At 38.9% G+C, this 18,647-nt stretch overlaps 1 protein-coding gene across 6 annotated transcripts in view; it reads right to left on the minus strand.

The window, feature by feature from the left end:
- Positions 1 to 1,314: 1,314 nt before the first annotated feature.
- Positions 1,315 to 18,647, minus strand: part of elavl4 (ELAV like neuron-specific RNA binding protein 4) — a 132,598-nt gene continuing 115,265 nt past the window's right edge. For 5 of the 6 annotated variants that reach the window (XM_088426259.1, XM_088426255.1, XM_088426253.1 and 2 more), the window contains 2 exons: positions 9,353 to 9,391; positions 1,315 to 3,167 (listed from right to left, as the gene is read on the minus strand). In XM_088426259.1, coding sequence (XP_088282385.1) covers positions 2,840 to 3,167; positions 9,353 to 9,391 — 367 coding nt within the window. In that variant the 3' untranslated portion in view covers positions 1,315 to 2,839. The remainder of the gene's footprint in view (positions 3,168 to 9,352; positions 9,392 to 18,647) is intronic. The other variant, XM_088426254.1, reaches the window with a different exon arrangement.

Consider the following 18,647-nt stretch of genomic DNA (forward strand, 5'->3'; position numbering starts at 1 on the left):
ACTATACATCATATTAGAGTATATAAAATATAGAATCAGTACCATCCCTTTTCAACCCTCCAGAGTATTTATTCAATATAGTGGTTTTTCTTTAGTTGGTATCCAATTTGAAAACTTAAAGAAGATCCTGAAAAAAGCGGGTGTTAAAACGATGACACGCCCGAGCCCCCCATGAGCTGTAAATATGAAGACATATGCTTTCAGACGTACAGTTTTGCATAAAGGTATCATCATCACTAAGCGGTAGTAAGTGGAGGGAGGGTGTGGACGGAGTGGCTTTAGTGAACTACACAAACTTATCACAGGTTATATTGAACCATAAAGACTGTTTATAACATTCTATTAAGACTAAACTTCATTGGAAAAAGATCTAAAGATTTCTTTTTGAACAAGACAAGGAAAAAGCAATAGCAAATTGAACTATTAATAACTAGGTTATGCATAGCGAGTAACTGTTTCTAGTAAGAAGGGAAGAGCATTCCCTGGCCCTCCAGATACTTTTTTTTCTAGTTTTCCTGACTTTTAGATTTTTTTTTTATATGGTAATTTTGATATATTGGTGCAAAGCACAAACGTACTAAAAGTTCTCTCTGCGCAGTGGGCTACAGGAAGAGCTTCTTCACTAGTCGCTTCATTCCCTTTTGTTCAGAATTGTCCCCCCCACACACAAAATGAAACAAATAAATACATAAATACACAGATAAATTAAGTGCTTCATAAATACATTATAAATAAATAGAAAAATAAATAGTTGAACAAAAATAGTAAATCCAAATACACTTATAGTCAAAGCTTTTTTGGTTAAAGTTAATCCAAACCTTTTTTTTTTCTCCACAAGCAACATGACGACAATTGAACATTTTCCTCACAAGTTTTTTCTAAGTAACTGAACCACCACTTCATAATAAGTTGTCATATGAAAAAGACAAGCTCCAACTAAAAGAACAGTGACAACTCAGATAGTACAGTAGATATTGTAAAACAAAGGTAGACTATGTATATAGATATATATACTGTATATATGTATATATATATACATATATATGTATTTATATATAGATAGGTCATCTATTTGTACAGAGCAAAGTAAGACACAGTAGTCATAGATCACCTTTTCAGGAAACAATATCTAGACTAAAGGAACTAGCTAATCATCAAGTTTGGACAAACGCTTCACGCTCAGAAAGTAACGTAGATGGCAGCAAGCCAAACAAAGCAAATCGATTAATCAAATTTGTTCAGTGATTTTTTACCATATATATATATATATATATATATATATATATATATATATATATATATATATATATATATATATATATATATGAATAATTTTTTATCTGGTTTTTCTGCAACAAAATAGTCTCGCCAGACTATTTGGGCCAACAATAAACAATAAGCTCAATTCAAAGCCAACATCAACATAGTATTTTTTGAAACAACACGTAGAACAACCAACGTGGATATTTAAGATATGTGAACAATGTAGTATAGCACCTACTATTGATCGCTAAAAGGAAGTTTGCACACAAATGCAGAGCAAAGAGAAACAATGTCATATACGATGCTTTCTAAATGGATAAATGTGCATATATGTAGTTACTGATACCCCGTATGGACTTTTGACGAGAACAGGAAAAGAAGCAAAGGGTCTCCTTGCTTTGGGCTCTGGATGATAATGACGGTTACGCTCTCCCTTTCCCTTGTGGGTATTGAATAATTACGCACTAGTTCATGTGTGAAAAATTACCAAATCACCCACCTTGGTTTCCTTTTTCACAAAACCTTCCATTTAGAAAATGGCCGCCGCCAACGTGGCTTCCTTGGAAATCAACGAGCGCTGAGCCTAGAAAGTACCATGGCAGAACGACAAGTCAAAGTGAAGCACCCCCCTCCCCTCCCAGTTAACCAGTCAAAATATTTTTCTCTTTTTTGAAATCCAGATTCTTGTAAAAATTTCTCAATAATTATTTTTAATTACCATTTATAAAAATAGATTCCTCTTTCTATTTATTTATCTTTTTTTTCTAAACACTTTTTTTTCAAGCAAAGAGATCTTCTCTTTGGCAACAGTTATTTTTTTCTTAAATTACCTAATGTGTCATCAGGAAAGCTAACCCATCCCCCACCCCCTCACCCCATTTCCCCGTGAGGTTTTTTTATGATACAAAACAAAACAAAAAATGTTAGAAAGTCTTTGTTTTTTTTTTTGTTTTTTTACTACATCAGTCAGTTGAACTATGAAATCCCATCTAGAATCATTAAGGGGACTTTTTATTTTGAATTTAAATGAATGAATGGTTTACCAATTCTTAATAAAAAGAGCCCCCCTCCCAACAGTGACTGGGAGGATCAAAGTAGTAACGACAGTGGATCCCGATATACGAAAAAAACAAACAAACAAAAAACGAATCCTGAATCGAAATCGTTGTCTAAAGAGAATATTCCCTTCTCAAAAGTTGAGGTGGGGGGTGGGGGGGCGGTGAAGAAAAAACTCATTTGAGCAAACGAAACAAACAAAGGATAAACAACAGAGATGCCTGCAATATCTCAGGAAGTTCCCAAAACACATGAGCATTTTTTCCATTTGAATTTTTGTAATACTTAGGCAACATTGGCTTATAGGTCCATTGTTATGATATAAGCCATTTCTAGTTCAATTGGGTCGGGTGGTTGCTTTGTATTCCAGTTTGCTGTGCTGGATCACTGTAGGAGGGTGGTGGTAGTGACTGGAGGGGCCGAAGGGTGGAAGTGGGCATGGTGGGGGTCATTTTGGAGTGGCGAGAGCTGCAGCTGCTGCCGCAGCCAAGGGGCAAACCGGTTCTACCTCGTTCCGAGTTCAGGACTTGTGGGTCTTGTTAGTCTTGAAGGAGACTTGCAAGACGCGGTCGCCCAACCTGTAACCATTGAGACTGGCGATGGCCATAGCCGCCTCGTCGTAATTTGTCATGGTGACGAAGCCGAAACCTTTGCACTTGTTGGTGTTGAAGTCACGGATCACCTTGACATTGTTGACGGCGCCAAACGGCCCGAAGAGCTGCCACAGCACGCTTTCGTCCGAATCTGGGGACAGGTTGTAGACGAAGATGCACCAGCCGGTGCCCGTGTGCCCGGGGATGTTCATGCCGACCAGGCTGGTCATGCTGTCGATAGTGATGGGCGAAAACCTGAAAGGACAAGTTGGAAAGACAAAGACATGGACATGAATAGAAATGAAAAGTAATACTAATACACCGACACTTTGTGGAAAGCTATTGGGACACTAGACGCAACCAAGTTACAGCGCAACAAATTGCAGAATTTCTACAAGATGTTGGAGAAGAGGAATTTTTCTCCAGTCATCCAAAAGAACATTTGTGAGGGCCCAGAAAGACCGTCCAGTGTTTCAGTGCATACACATTCCAGATTCGGAATGATATTCTTCCATTACGTTCAACGTATATGCATTGACTGCGGGATCACTGATCACAGGACATCCCCCAGGATGCCCATCATCGCATCATGAGCTTGCGCAGACATGAATACGGGGAGTCCATGTCACACTTTGCTACTTTGATTGGTTTTTGGAGTGTGGGAAGAAGCCGAAGTGCCAGGAGGGAACCCACGCAGGCTTGGGGAGAACATGCAAACTCCACACAGAAAGGCCAGACCACGGTGAATTTGATCTTGGGTCCCTGAGCTGTGAGGCGGACGCGCTAATCACTGCCCAACGGAGCCATCCGTTGCAAACATAATTTTGTAAGCGGTTCTCAAAAAGTGTCTTAGTGATGCTTTTAATAATTGTTGCTTCATATTTTTTCTCTTGATTTTGAAGAGTTCCAGTGCAAAAGCAGGCATCTTAATTTGACTTTTTCAACAAAATTTCTGAATCTGTCCATCTGCTTATGGCAATTGAGAACAAATGATTCAGTATAGTGACCCTATGCTTTGTTTTACTAGACAAAGCAGGCCAAAGAAGCCTTATTTTCTGAATCAAACGACCTACCGTATTTCTCCGTGTACAAGTTGTGTTTTTCCCTCCGCATTTTCAACCCCCATATTAGGGGGATTGACTTATACCCGCAAAACTCAAAACCAGACCAATTTTCTCCACATATCTGTGTTTGAATAACATTAATTTGAATGCAAAATAGGTAATATGCCATTCACAAGGCTTATATATGTATAACGAAGTTGCATCGATCATTTTTCCCGGCGGGTTTTGACCCATTATGAAAAGGAAAAGACAGCTTGACTTGTCTGCTCAAGACAAAAATGCGAGAGCAGTGGCATGGCATGTGTGAATGTCAGCAGGTGGGCGGAGAAACACAGCGGAGAGCAACCGATCCAAGGTCTGATCTCGTCACAGTCATCACTTGGTAAAGAAGGCTACAGCAAAGTATTTCTGGAGACCTCTATTTTAAATCAATTGGTCAGGCCTGAAGATGACTACCCGTGAAAGAGTGATGATGATATTTGCGCAAATGACGAGCAGGAAGGAGAGGACGTCCGAGATTTAAATGTGGCGTGTCAGATAGTGCTGATGACTTTTAGGGCTTTTCCACAAATTAATATTCAGCTATGTCAAAAAATAAAGCATTGAAACTTCTAATCATTTTATTGTTTCAATTCACCATTTATGTCTACGCGTTTGTTCATGTTCGCCCTTGTCTCGTTTCGCCCTACCCCCATAACCAGAACAGTATGTTATTCGATATACGAAGAAATGCGTCTAAAAGTACTATATTTTTTTTCCTTTTAAGAACACACAACATGTGTTTTAAGTGAATAGCCATGGGTATGTGTAAGCACTAAAGTCAGAGGTAGACTTACACTCGCGTTTTTGTAAAAGTCACCCAAAATTAGGTAAAAAAAAGGGGGGGGGGTGTAGACGGAGAAATACAGTAATCACTGACACAAATCTCATTGACTAGTTTAATGACATCAGGTCTGTTGGAACATCATCGTCCATTTCATCATATTTTAAGATTGTTTTGAAATTTCGACACACAGTTGGCAGGAGGTGCAGCATTTCTATCTAAATGGTGCTTGCCTGCTTTTGCGCTTGTACTCGCCACTTTCAACTGAAATATTTCATCATCAAGGGTGGGACGTGTGTTTCACTTCCGCATATGCACAGGCGCAATTGCCATTATTGTGAAAGGGCTCCTGTCAGGAATGACTATCTGCCCAAGGAGATGCAGATGTCGGCTTTCTTTTGAGTGGCTCCTTCAAGAGCTAAATTGCAGAAACTTGTTGAATTAAAACATTGCTAGATGTTCATCAAAGATAATGACGCCATGATTTAGTTGTGATTCACGCCTTGCTGCAGCTGTCTGGGAAGACTGCTTTCTTGGTGAGAAGGAGTGGGTGAGAGAGCAAAATGCAAAGTGGAAACACTTTATAGCGCAGTGGCATTACAGTACAAAGCAGATTGCTTCTGCTTGTCCCTGAGTCTGCAGGGTGTTCTGTTCCATACCACTGCAGGGCTTGTGTCACCAATCGATTCCGCTGCTTGCCACCCAGAGCCCCCGCCCTTATCCTTCTCTCACCAGTGACTATATATGGCTTGCAATCACTACGACCTTAGTACATGACTTTGATAGTGTACAGTCTGATCCTGGCCAATGTTAGGGCTTGAGACGATTGAATCATTGACTCCAAGGTTTTACTGCAGTCATTTGGTATCATCGATTAAATGGCAGAGGAGATAAGAAGAAGAGATTAAACGTGACATTATTCATCAATCTGCGGGTGAAACATTGTAATGCGCATTTTCAAGATATGCCAATGGGCAATACTAGCTAGCTTTTTTTTTTTTTTTAATCAAATACTGTACTTTTTCTTTCCAGTCGGGTGGCTTATATTGACTTTAAAGAAATATTGCTGGAATTTGGAACAATAAACCCTTTTATGCAAGGAGCACTTTCTGGGACTCGAAACACAAAAGCATATTATCATATGAATCTGGGAATAAACCCTAATCAGACAAAAACAAAAGTTGCATAGGAACAGTGTCATCTGAGCACATTATTTCATCTTGAGAAAAGCCAAGTGCTTGCAGATGACATGCTCTGCAAATCAGGATGCTTGATTCAGACTAAGGACACGTATAATGTTGATAATTAACTACAGTGGTTCTCAAAGTGGAGTCCGTGGACTCCCAGGGGTCAGTGTCCTGACTACAGGGGGCCCGTGAAATAGTTTAGGAAATGATTTAGTTTAACTTTAACAGTTCCAGATTTATGCCCTGGTAGGCTTAGTCTTTGTTTTTTGGCTCCGCGTTTGACCGAGGTTGAGAGTGCATTTTGTTGTGGGGAAGGACGGGCTTCAGTTGGGAGCAGTTGCTGTCGGTGCGCACATGTTGTTCCTTCACTTTGTGAGATCTGGCCCACGGGTTGTGTTTTCTTTCTTGGAATGTCATCATTTATGCTAATATGCCCAACATTAGTCATTTGCTGTTCCAATTTGTGACTCGAGATAACATGCAAGCTAAAGTTAATTTTTAGCTTTAGCATGTTATATAGCGTTGCCTTGTATGTGTTTAGCTCTTCAGCATTTTTGTTTGTGCTTGGTATTGCCTTTTGGTGAATGTCAGCTTGTGCAAATGTTTTGCATTGATTATCATACTCGTTTCCATCTAATTAACATTTTGTATTGAAAAGAATATCTTTTGTAATTCAGTTTTATGATTGATTTATTCTACGCAAATTTGTGTACATTTAGCAAGAGATATATTTTTTGCATTTAAAGAAGATTTACACTCATGTACTGTTTGCTGTCTGTCTTCAAAGATAGAATCCATTCTAACATATAGGAAGTACAGAACATTGGTTTATTAAACAAAAAAATATATATCTGCGTTCATTTCATTTTATATTAAATTGTGAAAGTACAGTGAGCCCCCCTACTTCGCGGTTAATGGGGGCTGTCAACCCCCCGCAAAGTCTGAAACCCGCAAAGTAGGGTATCAGTTCCTAGATTTCTATGTACGCCCCAATATAGCCGCAGTAACCATAAACAATCCCTTTGTTTTTGCATATTTTATTTCCTTTCTCCTATTATTTAACATTAAATTATCCTTATTAACATTATTGTATATTCATTAAATAACTGATAATACTTATTTTTTTGAGAATTTGTTCTCAGGACTGGTTATCTGCACCAAGACTCCGGTGAAAGGGTACGCAAGTCATCACGTTGAACTTCACATTTATTTTGGCTGATGTATGGTGTATCACGTACTGTAGTATCCGTTGAATAACAAATCAACAACAATCTTCAAGTCAGTAAACTAACATATTGCCAAACTTTAATCTATGAATTTTACTGTATTTTTAGCCGACACTAGCGGGTTAGCAACAACTACTAACTATAAAGTGCAACCTCTACACAAACAAACACATAAACAGAATAAACACTCATCGCTTACTAAACATCGGCAGTAGCGTGCGTTATCAACATAAATGATAATAAACTATGAATATGAGCTTACGTTGTCATTCACTATGTCACAGTAACGAGCCGAATGACGCACAGAGAACGTAAAATAGGAAACGGAAATGCAACGCAACCCGACAAATTAAAAGCATATATTTCAAAATAAGATAAAAACGTCACAAACTCTAACGCTTGAAGAATTCTTAACATAGTTCTTAACTAATATTCCTTTGTTATTTGATGAATACAGTACTGTATATTGTACTTTTTTGCTCACTTTACTTACTTTCCTTTCCTTTTTTTTAAATTTTTTTTTACATTTTTGCACATTTTTAAAAAGATCTTTTATTTTGAAATATTTTTAATTTTTCCTGGAGAAAACTGTGAAGTACTGAGACCGCGAAGTAGGAGGGATCACTGTATTCTTGACTTCAATAAAACAATCCATTCAACGGGTTTCATATATTTTTAAAAATGTAATAAGTTTGAAATTAGTCAACATGCATTTTGTGTCTTTAATTGCTTGCTAACGAGTTAATGAAGCCAGCAATGCTAAAGCGGCATTTTAGTTTGTAATGCTGTTTTGGAATAAATAATTGGCAGTAACATTTTTGAGGAAAATTAACCCAGATTGTTAAAAGGAGGTGTGCAATTTGCACTTTTTATTTTCTAAACTTCATCATAACTGAAAAGTAACAAATATACTGTTGTCAAATTTAATCTCTTGCTGAATTAAAAAGGGCACTTATGTTTGGCCTCAATTTTCTTGTTTTTTGTTTTGTTTGCGTAAACATTTACAATGGAGGTCCTTGGAAAATCTGCTTTCTAAAAGGAGTCCCTGACTCTTTTTGGAGTCAAAGACCCCTGTCCTTGACTCCAAAATGTTTGAGAACCCCTGATTTGTTGGACTGTCTTTGTGAGGTTAATTGATAATTAATCGTTTCCTGAATACACTGGAACAAAATGTACAGCTCCATAAAGAATCAGATTCACTGTTGGTTCAATTGCAAATAGTTTGCAGTTCAAAGAAGTACATCATGATGTCACTTGGAGATTTTGAGATCAGCACTAAAATTCATAGCTTAAGAAGCGAACTTGTCTCGAAATGGTGTCCCAAGTGCCTGCAACATGCCAGATCCCAGTATCAGCACATCACAACAATGGCTTCTACATGCCTGGTTATGTAAGACCTATTGTATGGTAAGCAACGAATCAAAGAAAAATGAGGCATGGAGGCAAAAAGGAGGAAATTCGAGCAGCGCAGAGCAAAGCTGGAGCCATCTGCAGTGAAACATTTCCTGTTTCCAGCAAGGATCCAGGTTCATCCAGCCTCATCTCTTGTGCTAATTACAGTTGCTCAGATTACAGCAACTGCTCCCAAAAGACATACAGCCATTGAGTACATTTATCTTATGTACTGCATTAACACTATAAATGTGTGTCTGTATGTTTTTTTTTCTTTTAATAAAGTGTCATTGTTAATTTTGTTTCCAAGCTAGGATAAAGCGACAAGGCCAGAGAACCTGAATCCTGAAGAAGAAAAAAAGAAAAAAAAAAAACACCTAGAAATTAAGATATCAAGAACAAATCCATTCTGTACACAGAAACAGCCCAAAATAATCCAAACAACACCAGCACTTATCATAAAAATGAAAGCAAATCCACCACCACCACTGAAAACAAACACAAATTATTTTCTATTTTTAAAGTGCTTGTTAGCCATTTGAAAAACACTCAAGCTCATGAGTAAAAAAAACCCAACAACAACAACTTAAAAAAAAAAACAAATAAAAACAACAGAAATGCAATTCACCTTTAAAAATTGTTACACATACATTGACAACAAAATACATGGAAAAAAAAAACATGGAAAGGACACTGGAAAAGAATTCAGTCAACATGGACATCTGGCATTGGGTGAAGTTTTAATTACCTCTTTACGCCATAGGCCATATTAAGCAAATTGTCCAGCCTGTAAAGAGAAGGAGGGTTCTGGGGTTAATGGTGGACAGATGGTTGACTTACTCAATGGAACTAATGTAATGTAAGTCCCTGTCAGAAATGAATGAGACTTCAGACGGAACAACACACAAACCCATCTTGAGTTGGTCAATTACACTGAGGAAGCAAGTGTTAGTTCATAATGCTAAGGTTCAACCACTAAAGCCAGGGGTGCACATCATTTTTTTTTTTCGTGGGTTACTCACATGGGTACCAGGACGTGGTGCCTGGTACTCACGCTCATGCATGCAACGATCTCATTCATACGCAGCTGATAGCCAGTCCAAGTCGCTTTGCTAAACTAACAAATATCCTCAGAATAGGAAGACATAAGCAGGACTTGAAAGATCTGCTTTGCTGTTGTGTAACATGGTCAATTCCACAGTTCAGAAAGCATCTGGTAAAAGAAGGTGATATTGATCTGGATTTACAAAGAAAAAGCACTCCACGCTGACTAAATTGTATTCTCCTTTGCTGATTGATGGGATGAAACCAAAAGCGACTGGTTCTCCTTCCCTGCGCCATTGTCATAAAGACAAAAAGAGCAAACGCTTTCCTCCTCTTAATTGGCACTGGAACACGTATACAAATATACTGTATAATACTATCAACCTATTAATTTTCTTAAATATTAAAATAAAGACTATATGTACCCACCCATTGTAAATGAAGCATGCAATGAAGTGTTCTCCATGCAAACCTTCCTCAAATGGAGCTTGTTTTGTACAGTAGGTTAGAAAACCTATCATTTTAATAGTTTAGTCTTTTCAAGATTTTTTTTAATTGCGCGAGTTAGTAGTCCCCCGCACATGCGCAGTTTGACTTTCCATGCAGTGGATGGAGTGCATTGTGGCGCAGCATTGTTCCTGCACTTTGTCTCACCACCCAATAAAAGAGCGATTGGCTATTGCTTCTCATTAGCTTGTTTGTTAGGCATAAGTTGCGCTACATTCACACACTCTTTTCATACTTGTCAGGTAAAGGATGACTTAAAATGTTTAACCCTGTATCAAACGCACCTGTTTTGTCTGCTAGCTGAGAATGTGAGTGGTAAATCTTACATCACGTTTAAGTGTGCTTCAAGCCACGGCACATATTGGAGCCACTTTGTCACGGAAAAAACAATCAGCTCAGACTTGGATGCTGGTACGGGTGAAGTTAAGCAGGGTACACAAATGCGTGAAGTGAAGCAACCGATGTTATGCATCAGTGATTTCTGTCATGCACGCGTACTTGCGTACCACTTACGTTCATGCCTGACTAAAGCAGAGTACTGGCTACTGCTCCTGTATGCTATCATCACATTATCGCTCAAAGTGCAAGCACTTTAAGATTGGCAAACAGCAGTGGTAGCTGTCAAGACAAGCAAGGCCTTCTCTGCTAACCTAATATAACCTGATATTATCATAACTATAATGATCATAATAAATACAATACAAGTCCATTTCATTTTTACATTTATTTTTACTAAATATATATATTTTATATATAAACTTATTCTCCATATTCTGTTCTTTCCCTGTCATTTTATATCCATTTGGTTATGCTCCTTGCAGTTCTGTAGTTTTATGTTCGAGTTTTTAGCCAATTAGAATTCAGCTAGCGTGTGTCGCTATGCTGTGTGAAATCTGCCTTTGCCAGAAGCCAGAGCATTCACATCAACACGGCACAGATGGATAGGTCAGTGGCCCTAATGCTTAATAGACAGTTGTAATAGTCAATCAAGCCATAAGTTCACCATCTAGAGGCCTCACGTTGAACTGGATGCTCACTGCACGAAGGCGGTGCTATATTAAGTCACCATGTTTAACGTTGGAAGTAGTTAAATAAAGTTTTTGAAAAACAAAAAAAGAAAAAAAAAAGAAAAAACATGTTGCTCAACCGTAACGCAGCGGCAACCATGAGGCATAGCGTAGCTCGAAGCCAGACTCGCAGCCATTTAGCAGAAAATTCAAATCTAATCGCTTTTTAAATTTTTTGATACCCACAATGGCTGAAGAAGAACAAAACTGAAATCGGACCGGCGTGACTTTCAGCATTGGCGTCCATGTCAATACAAAAGGATTTATTATTGGAAATGAAACGCAAAAATTGTTCAAGCAAGTCATTGAAGTCTTTCTGAGGAAAGAAAGAAGAATACATTTTGTATTGAAATAAGTGAGAGACACGTCTGTCGTTACTGTAATTTGTGTCACCTGTCATGAGCGTGTTCGAGTTGTAGTGCAGCTCTAGTGTTTTGTGTTTCGCCCAGCTTCTGCGAGTAATAAATCGTTTTATTGAGTCCATCTCATCCTGCTTCCCTGCATTTTGGATCCACTTTCCCACATCCGTCTCCAACATGCTGAACCGACATGACACTTGGTAGACTTCATAAAACTTTGTGGACAAACAATTTAAAATTATTATTCATTATTTTAGGTTCTGGCAGTATCACGTATAATGATTCGTTTCAAATGCTGATGTGGGTTTATTGATATTTCAATGCTCCGGGAAATAGCCTGTGTAGCCCAGTAATGTGTATGTGTGCTTCTGAGGAGGCTGAATCACTGTAGGCCTAAGTGTGAAACGCACAGTCCGCCACTGGCAAACACCAACAAGTCAAGTTAAACACTAAATACAGACAGTGAAGCATAGCTGAGCAGTAAGCTACCGGAAGTGACTAGGCTAGCCCGATAGCTCAAACAAGCTCAAATTCACCTAACATCTTCCAATGGCTCAATGTTTCACTAACACAATACTAAACCAACATTTTTTTTTTTTTAATATCCCCAAAAAACAGTTCATGGAAAATCATTTTCTTCCTCCTGCAGAACTGGGGCAATCTGTCAGGTAATAATGATGTTTGAATGGTGGTGAGTATAAGAAATTAACAACTTTAACCAACAAAAATAAGTGAATATTCAATGAGGAGTCAATAACATTCATAAAACTGAGTACTTGGGGTACTAATTATAATAATTTACATAACAATTATGTAAATTGTTACCGGTTTGATAAACACTTCTGAAATAATGCATTTGCTCTAGTTGTCTTTATATTATTTGTAATAATTATATTCATCGATGGTGACTTAGCAAGGTAGAAAACAAAATAAAAAAATCAATATGCAATACGTTATTTACTTATTTATTGATTTATTAAAGGCAAGGCAATAGCTTGACGAAATTACATTCCTATCCTCACCTCAACATTGTTATTTGGCTCCAAGATGCCACAAGAAGGCACCCGGCAATATTTTCATGCTCCACACAGCTTTGGTCTTTCCAAACTTTGTCAAAAGCTAAGTGTGGAGCGAATGACATTGAAATGGGGAAAAAAATACGGATGGGCAAATACTGAAATGCCAATGTGCCGTGGTTTCCCGTATTTCGAAAGTGTTGGCCTAAAAGCTTTGCAGTGAGGCAGTGTCTGTGTCTTTTTGTGTCCCTCAAGAGACCATCAGTCTGTGTGTGTGTGAGTGTGAGTGAGGGGGATTAAGAAACCTGTGGGCTGTGTAAAATGGTGGCCCTCTTGGATGGATGCAGTCTGCTAGATAACTCAATGACCTTCATTCCTCACTTACTCCCAGCCTGTCTCATGTCTTATTAACTCTTAGAGCTTAATGGATAGGGGCCACAGCTTATGGAGCAACAGCTGGCTTGAGACACCTTGTTCCTTTCGAAAACACTATAAACTCAACTTGGCGACAGGGTCCGTCTACTTTAAAGTAGTGCTGGCCCACTCTAATTAACTCTTCCAAGGACACTGTGTCGTCATTGCCATTATGAATTATTGATTATGAAAAAGCTTAAAAAATAACCACTTAATAAACTTTGAAGGGGGTGCTGTTCTTTTATAAATGGTTTTCGATTTAGCGATGATTGGAGCAGCAATGTAATGGAAGCAAGCGAGGCTAAGTGCTTTTATTATCCACCACCATTGAATTACCGTATTTTTCCGTTTACAAGTCGGGTTCGGGTTTTTAGTCTCATTTTCAATCCCCATATTGGGGGGTCGACTTTTAACCGCATGGCTGAAAACAAAACAATTTTTTTCATCATATCTTCTCTTGAAGAACACTATCTTGAATGCAAAATAATTAATATCATGTCATTTACGAGGCTTAAAACGAAAACAAGCCGCCATGGAATGTTAGCAGGTGGGGGTGGAAACAATTACGGGCAAACTTCCATGATCTTATCTCACAACAGTCATCACTTGGGTAAAGAACATCCCAAGCAAGATGATTAGCAAATCATCTCCAAAGACCTCCATTTCGAACAAATTGGACGGGTCTGAAGATGACTACCAGTGGAAGAGTGACCAGGATGTTTGAACAATTGACGAAGAGATAGGTGGAGCTATTTGGTGTGTCAGATGGTGATGATGACTTTTAGGGCTTTTCGACAAATTAATACTCAGCTGTGTCAAAAGAATAAAGGATTGAAACTACAAATAATTTTATTGTTACAACATTAGTTTCAGCATTTTCGCCTGTGCAACAGTATGCTATTTGATATACAATGAAGAATTGAGTCTGAGTACTTTTGAGTAATTTTGCATCGCGCCGCTCCACTGAGTGACAAAGTCGGCAGATGTGTCATGAGTCAAAAGTCATAGTAACCCCCGCAAAAAACTAACTAAAACAAAATGATTTGTGATTGGCCAAGACCAACAAGTAAAGTCCAATTGTCAACTAATATGAAAAGTATTGTCATATTGATAAGTTTACCCAATTAATAATACACATTGTAAGTCAGGTAAAGCACATGATGCAACCCATTAAGGAAAAGCATAAAGGAAAAAAAACTAACAGTAATTAGCAAATGACATACTAAGGGAATGAGTGTGGTTAAATGAGGAAACTGGCGCGAACACTACACGAGAGCTCTTGGCCCAAGGACAAGGAGACATCTGCTGGCTGCTGGGCCATTGGGCTGCAAAACAACCTGCTGCTAACACTCTCTCATAAGCACATTCATACATACAGTAAACATACAAAACACACATATACACCATGCAAATGCTCTATTTTTTTTTTTTTTTTTGCCTTTCAAAGCCAACAAACCTTTGCTGGCTCTCTCATGGTGGTGTTACAGGACAATTAGGCACATTTTTGTCTTATTTTTGAAACAAAAATATGCTCAGCTGAAAATGGTTCCTGCTCAGACTATAATAAGGGTAATTTGCAAATTATCACCATTAGTTAAGGGCCAAAATGTGGGAGCAAGCTGGGCTGTAGGGCCTGATGTATTATACTCGAGTCGATTATGTCTGCTGTTTGGCGTGTGACCATCTCGACACATTGTACTGCACGTAGACTTGCTTGTGGTGGAGCTATAATATCATGGAGCCGGTGACAAATAAACTACACTGGAACCTTTAAAGGTAAACACCCCTGAAGCTTATGCTTTTTTAGTTAGTTTTAACATCTCAATGTTTTGTTGATAAAATAATACAATTAGTTATATATTAAAATTCATGTCATACTTAAGTGCTTAAAGTGACAATATGTAATATTCACAACATTATTCATTTTGAATACCCACCATAAATGTCATTAAGTTGTAAATAAATGTGATCTATCCAACCAACATATTTTTTTATTTATATTCGTAGATCTAGTAATCGCTATTTGTATTACATAGGGTGCGTGACCCAGATGGGGGCAGTTTTGGATGTCAGTTTGAGTCGTATGTGCAGCCAAGTAAGTTTTTTGGTTTGTATGTCAATCGCGAATAAAAACGTGAAAAAAAGGAAATGGATGGTTTGTTTGCCAATCGGGGGATGGGGGCGTTTGAGCAAGTTATTCGACACATTTAAATTCGCCCACCAAACACAAAAGGAAATGTCGGCATTGCGATGCAACAAGAATTTACCTCAACATGCAGTTTTCCATCTACACGGATGTCCGGCTGCATGAGTTGTGTTTATCCTGTGTGGCTGGATTGCTCTCCTACATTGTACTTGAGCAGTAAGAGTTGTGTTTTCATTTTCTTTATGTCCGCGGAAGCCTGGGGTAACTAACCCGTTTTGAAGTATTGGCCAAAGCTGTGTAGGTTATGCGCTGTTATGCACGGAAATCAATTGTGAATTGTATTTGTATCTAATGCTAACGCTTTCCCCCACTTGCCGCATGGTTCCAAAGTATGGTCTCTGCGACGTCGTAGTGCACGTGCTGCATTCATGCAACATCAGTCAACGACAACTCTAAATATTCCACCCTGCATTTTTAAGTGATGGGATATTTAAAATAGTCTTCTTCCCAAACGTTTTAAGTAGTAATTACATCTAGCATGTTGGGAATTGTCTAGCATATGTGTGTACACCACTTCAGCCTGTAGCCACTCACCCCTCCCTGACCTTTTCGGCAGCTCTTCTGCTTCTCTCTTACCCCTCCCTCTCGACCCGTTCTGACATTTTACATTTCTTGGTTGGTCCGTCATTTACATTGCACCGACAGTGTGAACTCCTGAAGTCGATCCAAGTTGTTATTGTTGCTCCATTGACCATATTTTGGTGACAATCCACTTCTGTCCCCACTTCCACCTTTGTTCCAAAGGTCGATCTTTAGTTTCACCACCGCCACAAGTAGTGATTCAAGTAACTTTCAGAGAGTCTGCTAACACGCCTTGAAAAAAATTCAGGCAACAGCTTTTGTGTGTATATGAGATCCGGGCGGTAGCCTACACGTATTTGAACCAAATATATGTACTTATTATAAATACAGTGAACTCTCACTGCTTCACGTTTCATCTTTCAGTGCTTTGCCTATTTTTTCCCTTAAAAAACCCAACAAAAAACATCTATATTGCAGAAAGGAAAGACAGGCTGTGAAGGTTTTCCTGCATGGCAAACAGAGTGATGTTGACTGTAACTACACATGCCATGGGCACGCCTACAAGAAACACAATTGACCACTGAGGACAGGAGTGGATTACGACTACTCTTCTCATTGGTCGATGCTGAGCCAATCACACATCTTGTAGGTGTGCCCGTAAACTGATTGACTGATTGTCATGCCAGTCAGTCTGTTGAGCAGTCACATTAGCAGTCTCCGTGTGGACTTCACACGCAAGTGAGAGAGGAGTGGATGAGGTGCGCGTGAGGCTGGAAGAATACATAAGTTGAGGACGGAAGACAGCGTTGGGCAGATGTTACGAGGAGAGCTGTTGTACGACATTGGAAAGCTGATAATTGTGGTTCAATTAAAACAAGTCCAAGTAAAATGTTTTGCTGAGCTTATTAACATGCCCTAATACCCTTTACTCAGCATCATGAAGCTGCGCCACTGATTTGTATTTCCTGCCTAATGCTGCGTTCACACCGAGTGCGATGGAGGCGTAAAAGTGGACGGTTTTGTATTGTAGTCAATGTAGTTCGCGCAATGGAGCGTCGGGCGATGCAAAGGAACCTCGCATAGAGCATAAACGACGCGCTTTGTCGCGTTCGGTGTAAACGCAGCATGAAAGCAATTCAGAGTGATTGTCACTGACATCTCTTTGCCTTCTCATTTCATTGCAATGTTCCTAGCCCCTGTAACCTGGAAGTTGATTTCTCGCTGCCAATTTGATTTCTCAATTGTCTTAAACGTGCATCAAGATGAGAGGATCGAGCGCTGAGGAGCTAGCAGTGGTGGGCCCTCAGGGCCAGCAAGGCCTTCTCACATGGCCTAACATAACCTGACACATTATCATGATTATAATAAAATTTAATTCAAATTTAAATGTATTTTTTCCAAATTTCCGATTGAATGGGATTTCTGAAGAACGTTGCAAAGAGTGTATCAGGACTGGAGAATCGGGAACCAGTTTTTGATGAGTCGTTACATTGACACGCCGCCGGGAATAACTTAAAAATCAAAGCATACCAAGGCATTTGTGTCAATGTATTAGTTGGTATGTTAAGGTATATTTTAAAGTTGTCTGGACGTTTGTGGAGCTATGTTTTACTGTCATAGAGAGCATAAACAAGCAGCGCAGAGCAGTAACATGGAGCATATTCTCCTGTGTACGCCAGTGCAAAAAACACACACATACAAAAACAGCCAAAACAAAATGGATCTGGTGCTATGGGACGAGAACTCTCTTGGTGTTCATATCTTGCAACATCTCGCATCGTTAAGAAATTCGGATGGGAAAAATGCAGACTGGAAAGTTTTAGTTTCATGCCGCCATAAAAAAAAAGGACTCAGACTTTTGATTTTTATTTTAAAATTGTGCAGTGCCTCTCTCTGTTGGTGGTTTGGCTCATCATCAATCCAAAAATGGCTTCCAAATTAAAGGTCAAGTGCATCAAAAGATGCATCAGAGCCATTACGACTCCTTTCAATGAAAAACAGAAACATGAAGTGATCTTAAACTTTTTCAGTCATTTAATGAGAACTTGTGGTTTAGTCATATTCGAACACGATTTAAATATGACAACCTAAAAAGCACAAGTTTGACAACCTATGCAACATACAATATTGAATTTCAAGTACTTTGTCAAGTAAGAAATGCATGTTTTTTTTTTCTTTGCAACGTTGTCCTCATGAGCACTGTACAAAAATTTACACTTTAAGGCAGATTCCAACTTCCAGAGTATTACGTAGTGAGATGAGGAGCACAGGGATACAGCGAGGAAGAGTCCTGTGGTTGTGATTTGTGATGAGAAGCGACAGCTCTCCTGCCAAGCCTGTAAATTGGCTTGGCGTATCACAGACTCACAGCCACGCTACATCGCTCAGGTGTCACACCAGGAAAGCGGCACTGCACGAAAAATACCTTCCCGCCGCCGACTTTGACGCAGAATAAACAGCACAAGCGGCTTAGTGTTATTGAAAGAGAGAGAAAATTGTATGGATGTGTATTGTGTGACAATCCCAAACAAGCTGTTTTGGATGATGGAATGTACCATCTTTTGTTTTGTGTGAGTATGTTGAGATGAAACAAAACCTCGAGGAATGTGCTTATTAATATTTCCAGGTGTATACTATACCGCATTCAAAATAACAATAGAGAACCGATGAACGACGATGATAGAACACGTACAGTGACTGATATATACTGCATGATAAATCATGTGCAGTGATAACTGATCTGAGCAACAGTGTATTGTCAGCTTTTTATTTCGAATGACTTTCTACACCAAATAGGTGAATCTACAGAACTTGTACATTTCTAACGTTAAGAGGATTATGGTTTTGTGGCAGTTGGTTTGGTGGTTAGCAGGATTATGCAAAATGTATTAAACTGATTCCAACAAAA

This window comes from Hippichthys cyanospilos, chromosome 10 (genome assembly GCF_059441005.1).
Source record: "Hippichthys cyanospilos isolate Australia breed blue-spotted pipefish chromosome 10, RoL_Hcya_1.0, whole genome shotgun sequence".
NCBI lineage: Eukaryota > Metazoa > Chordata > Actinopteri > Syngnathiformes > Syngnathidae > Hippichthys > Hippichthys cyanospilos.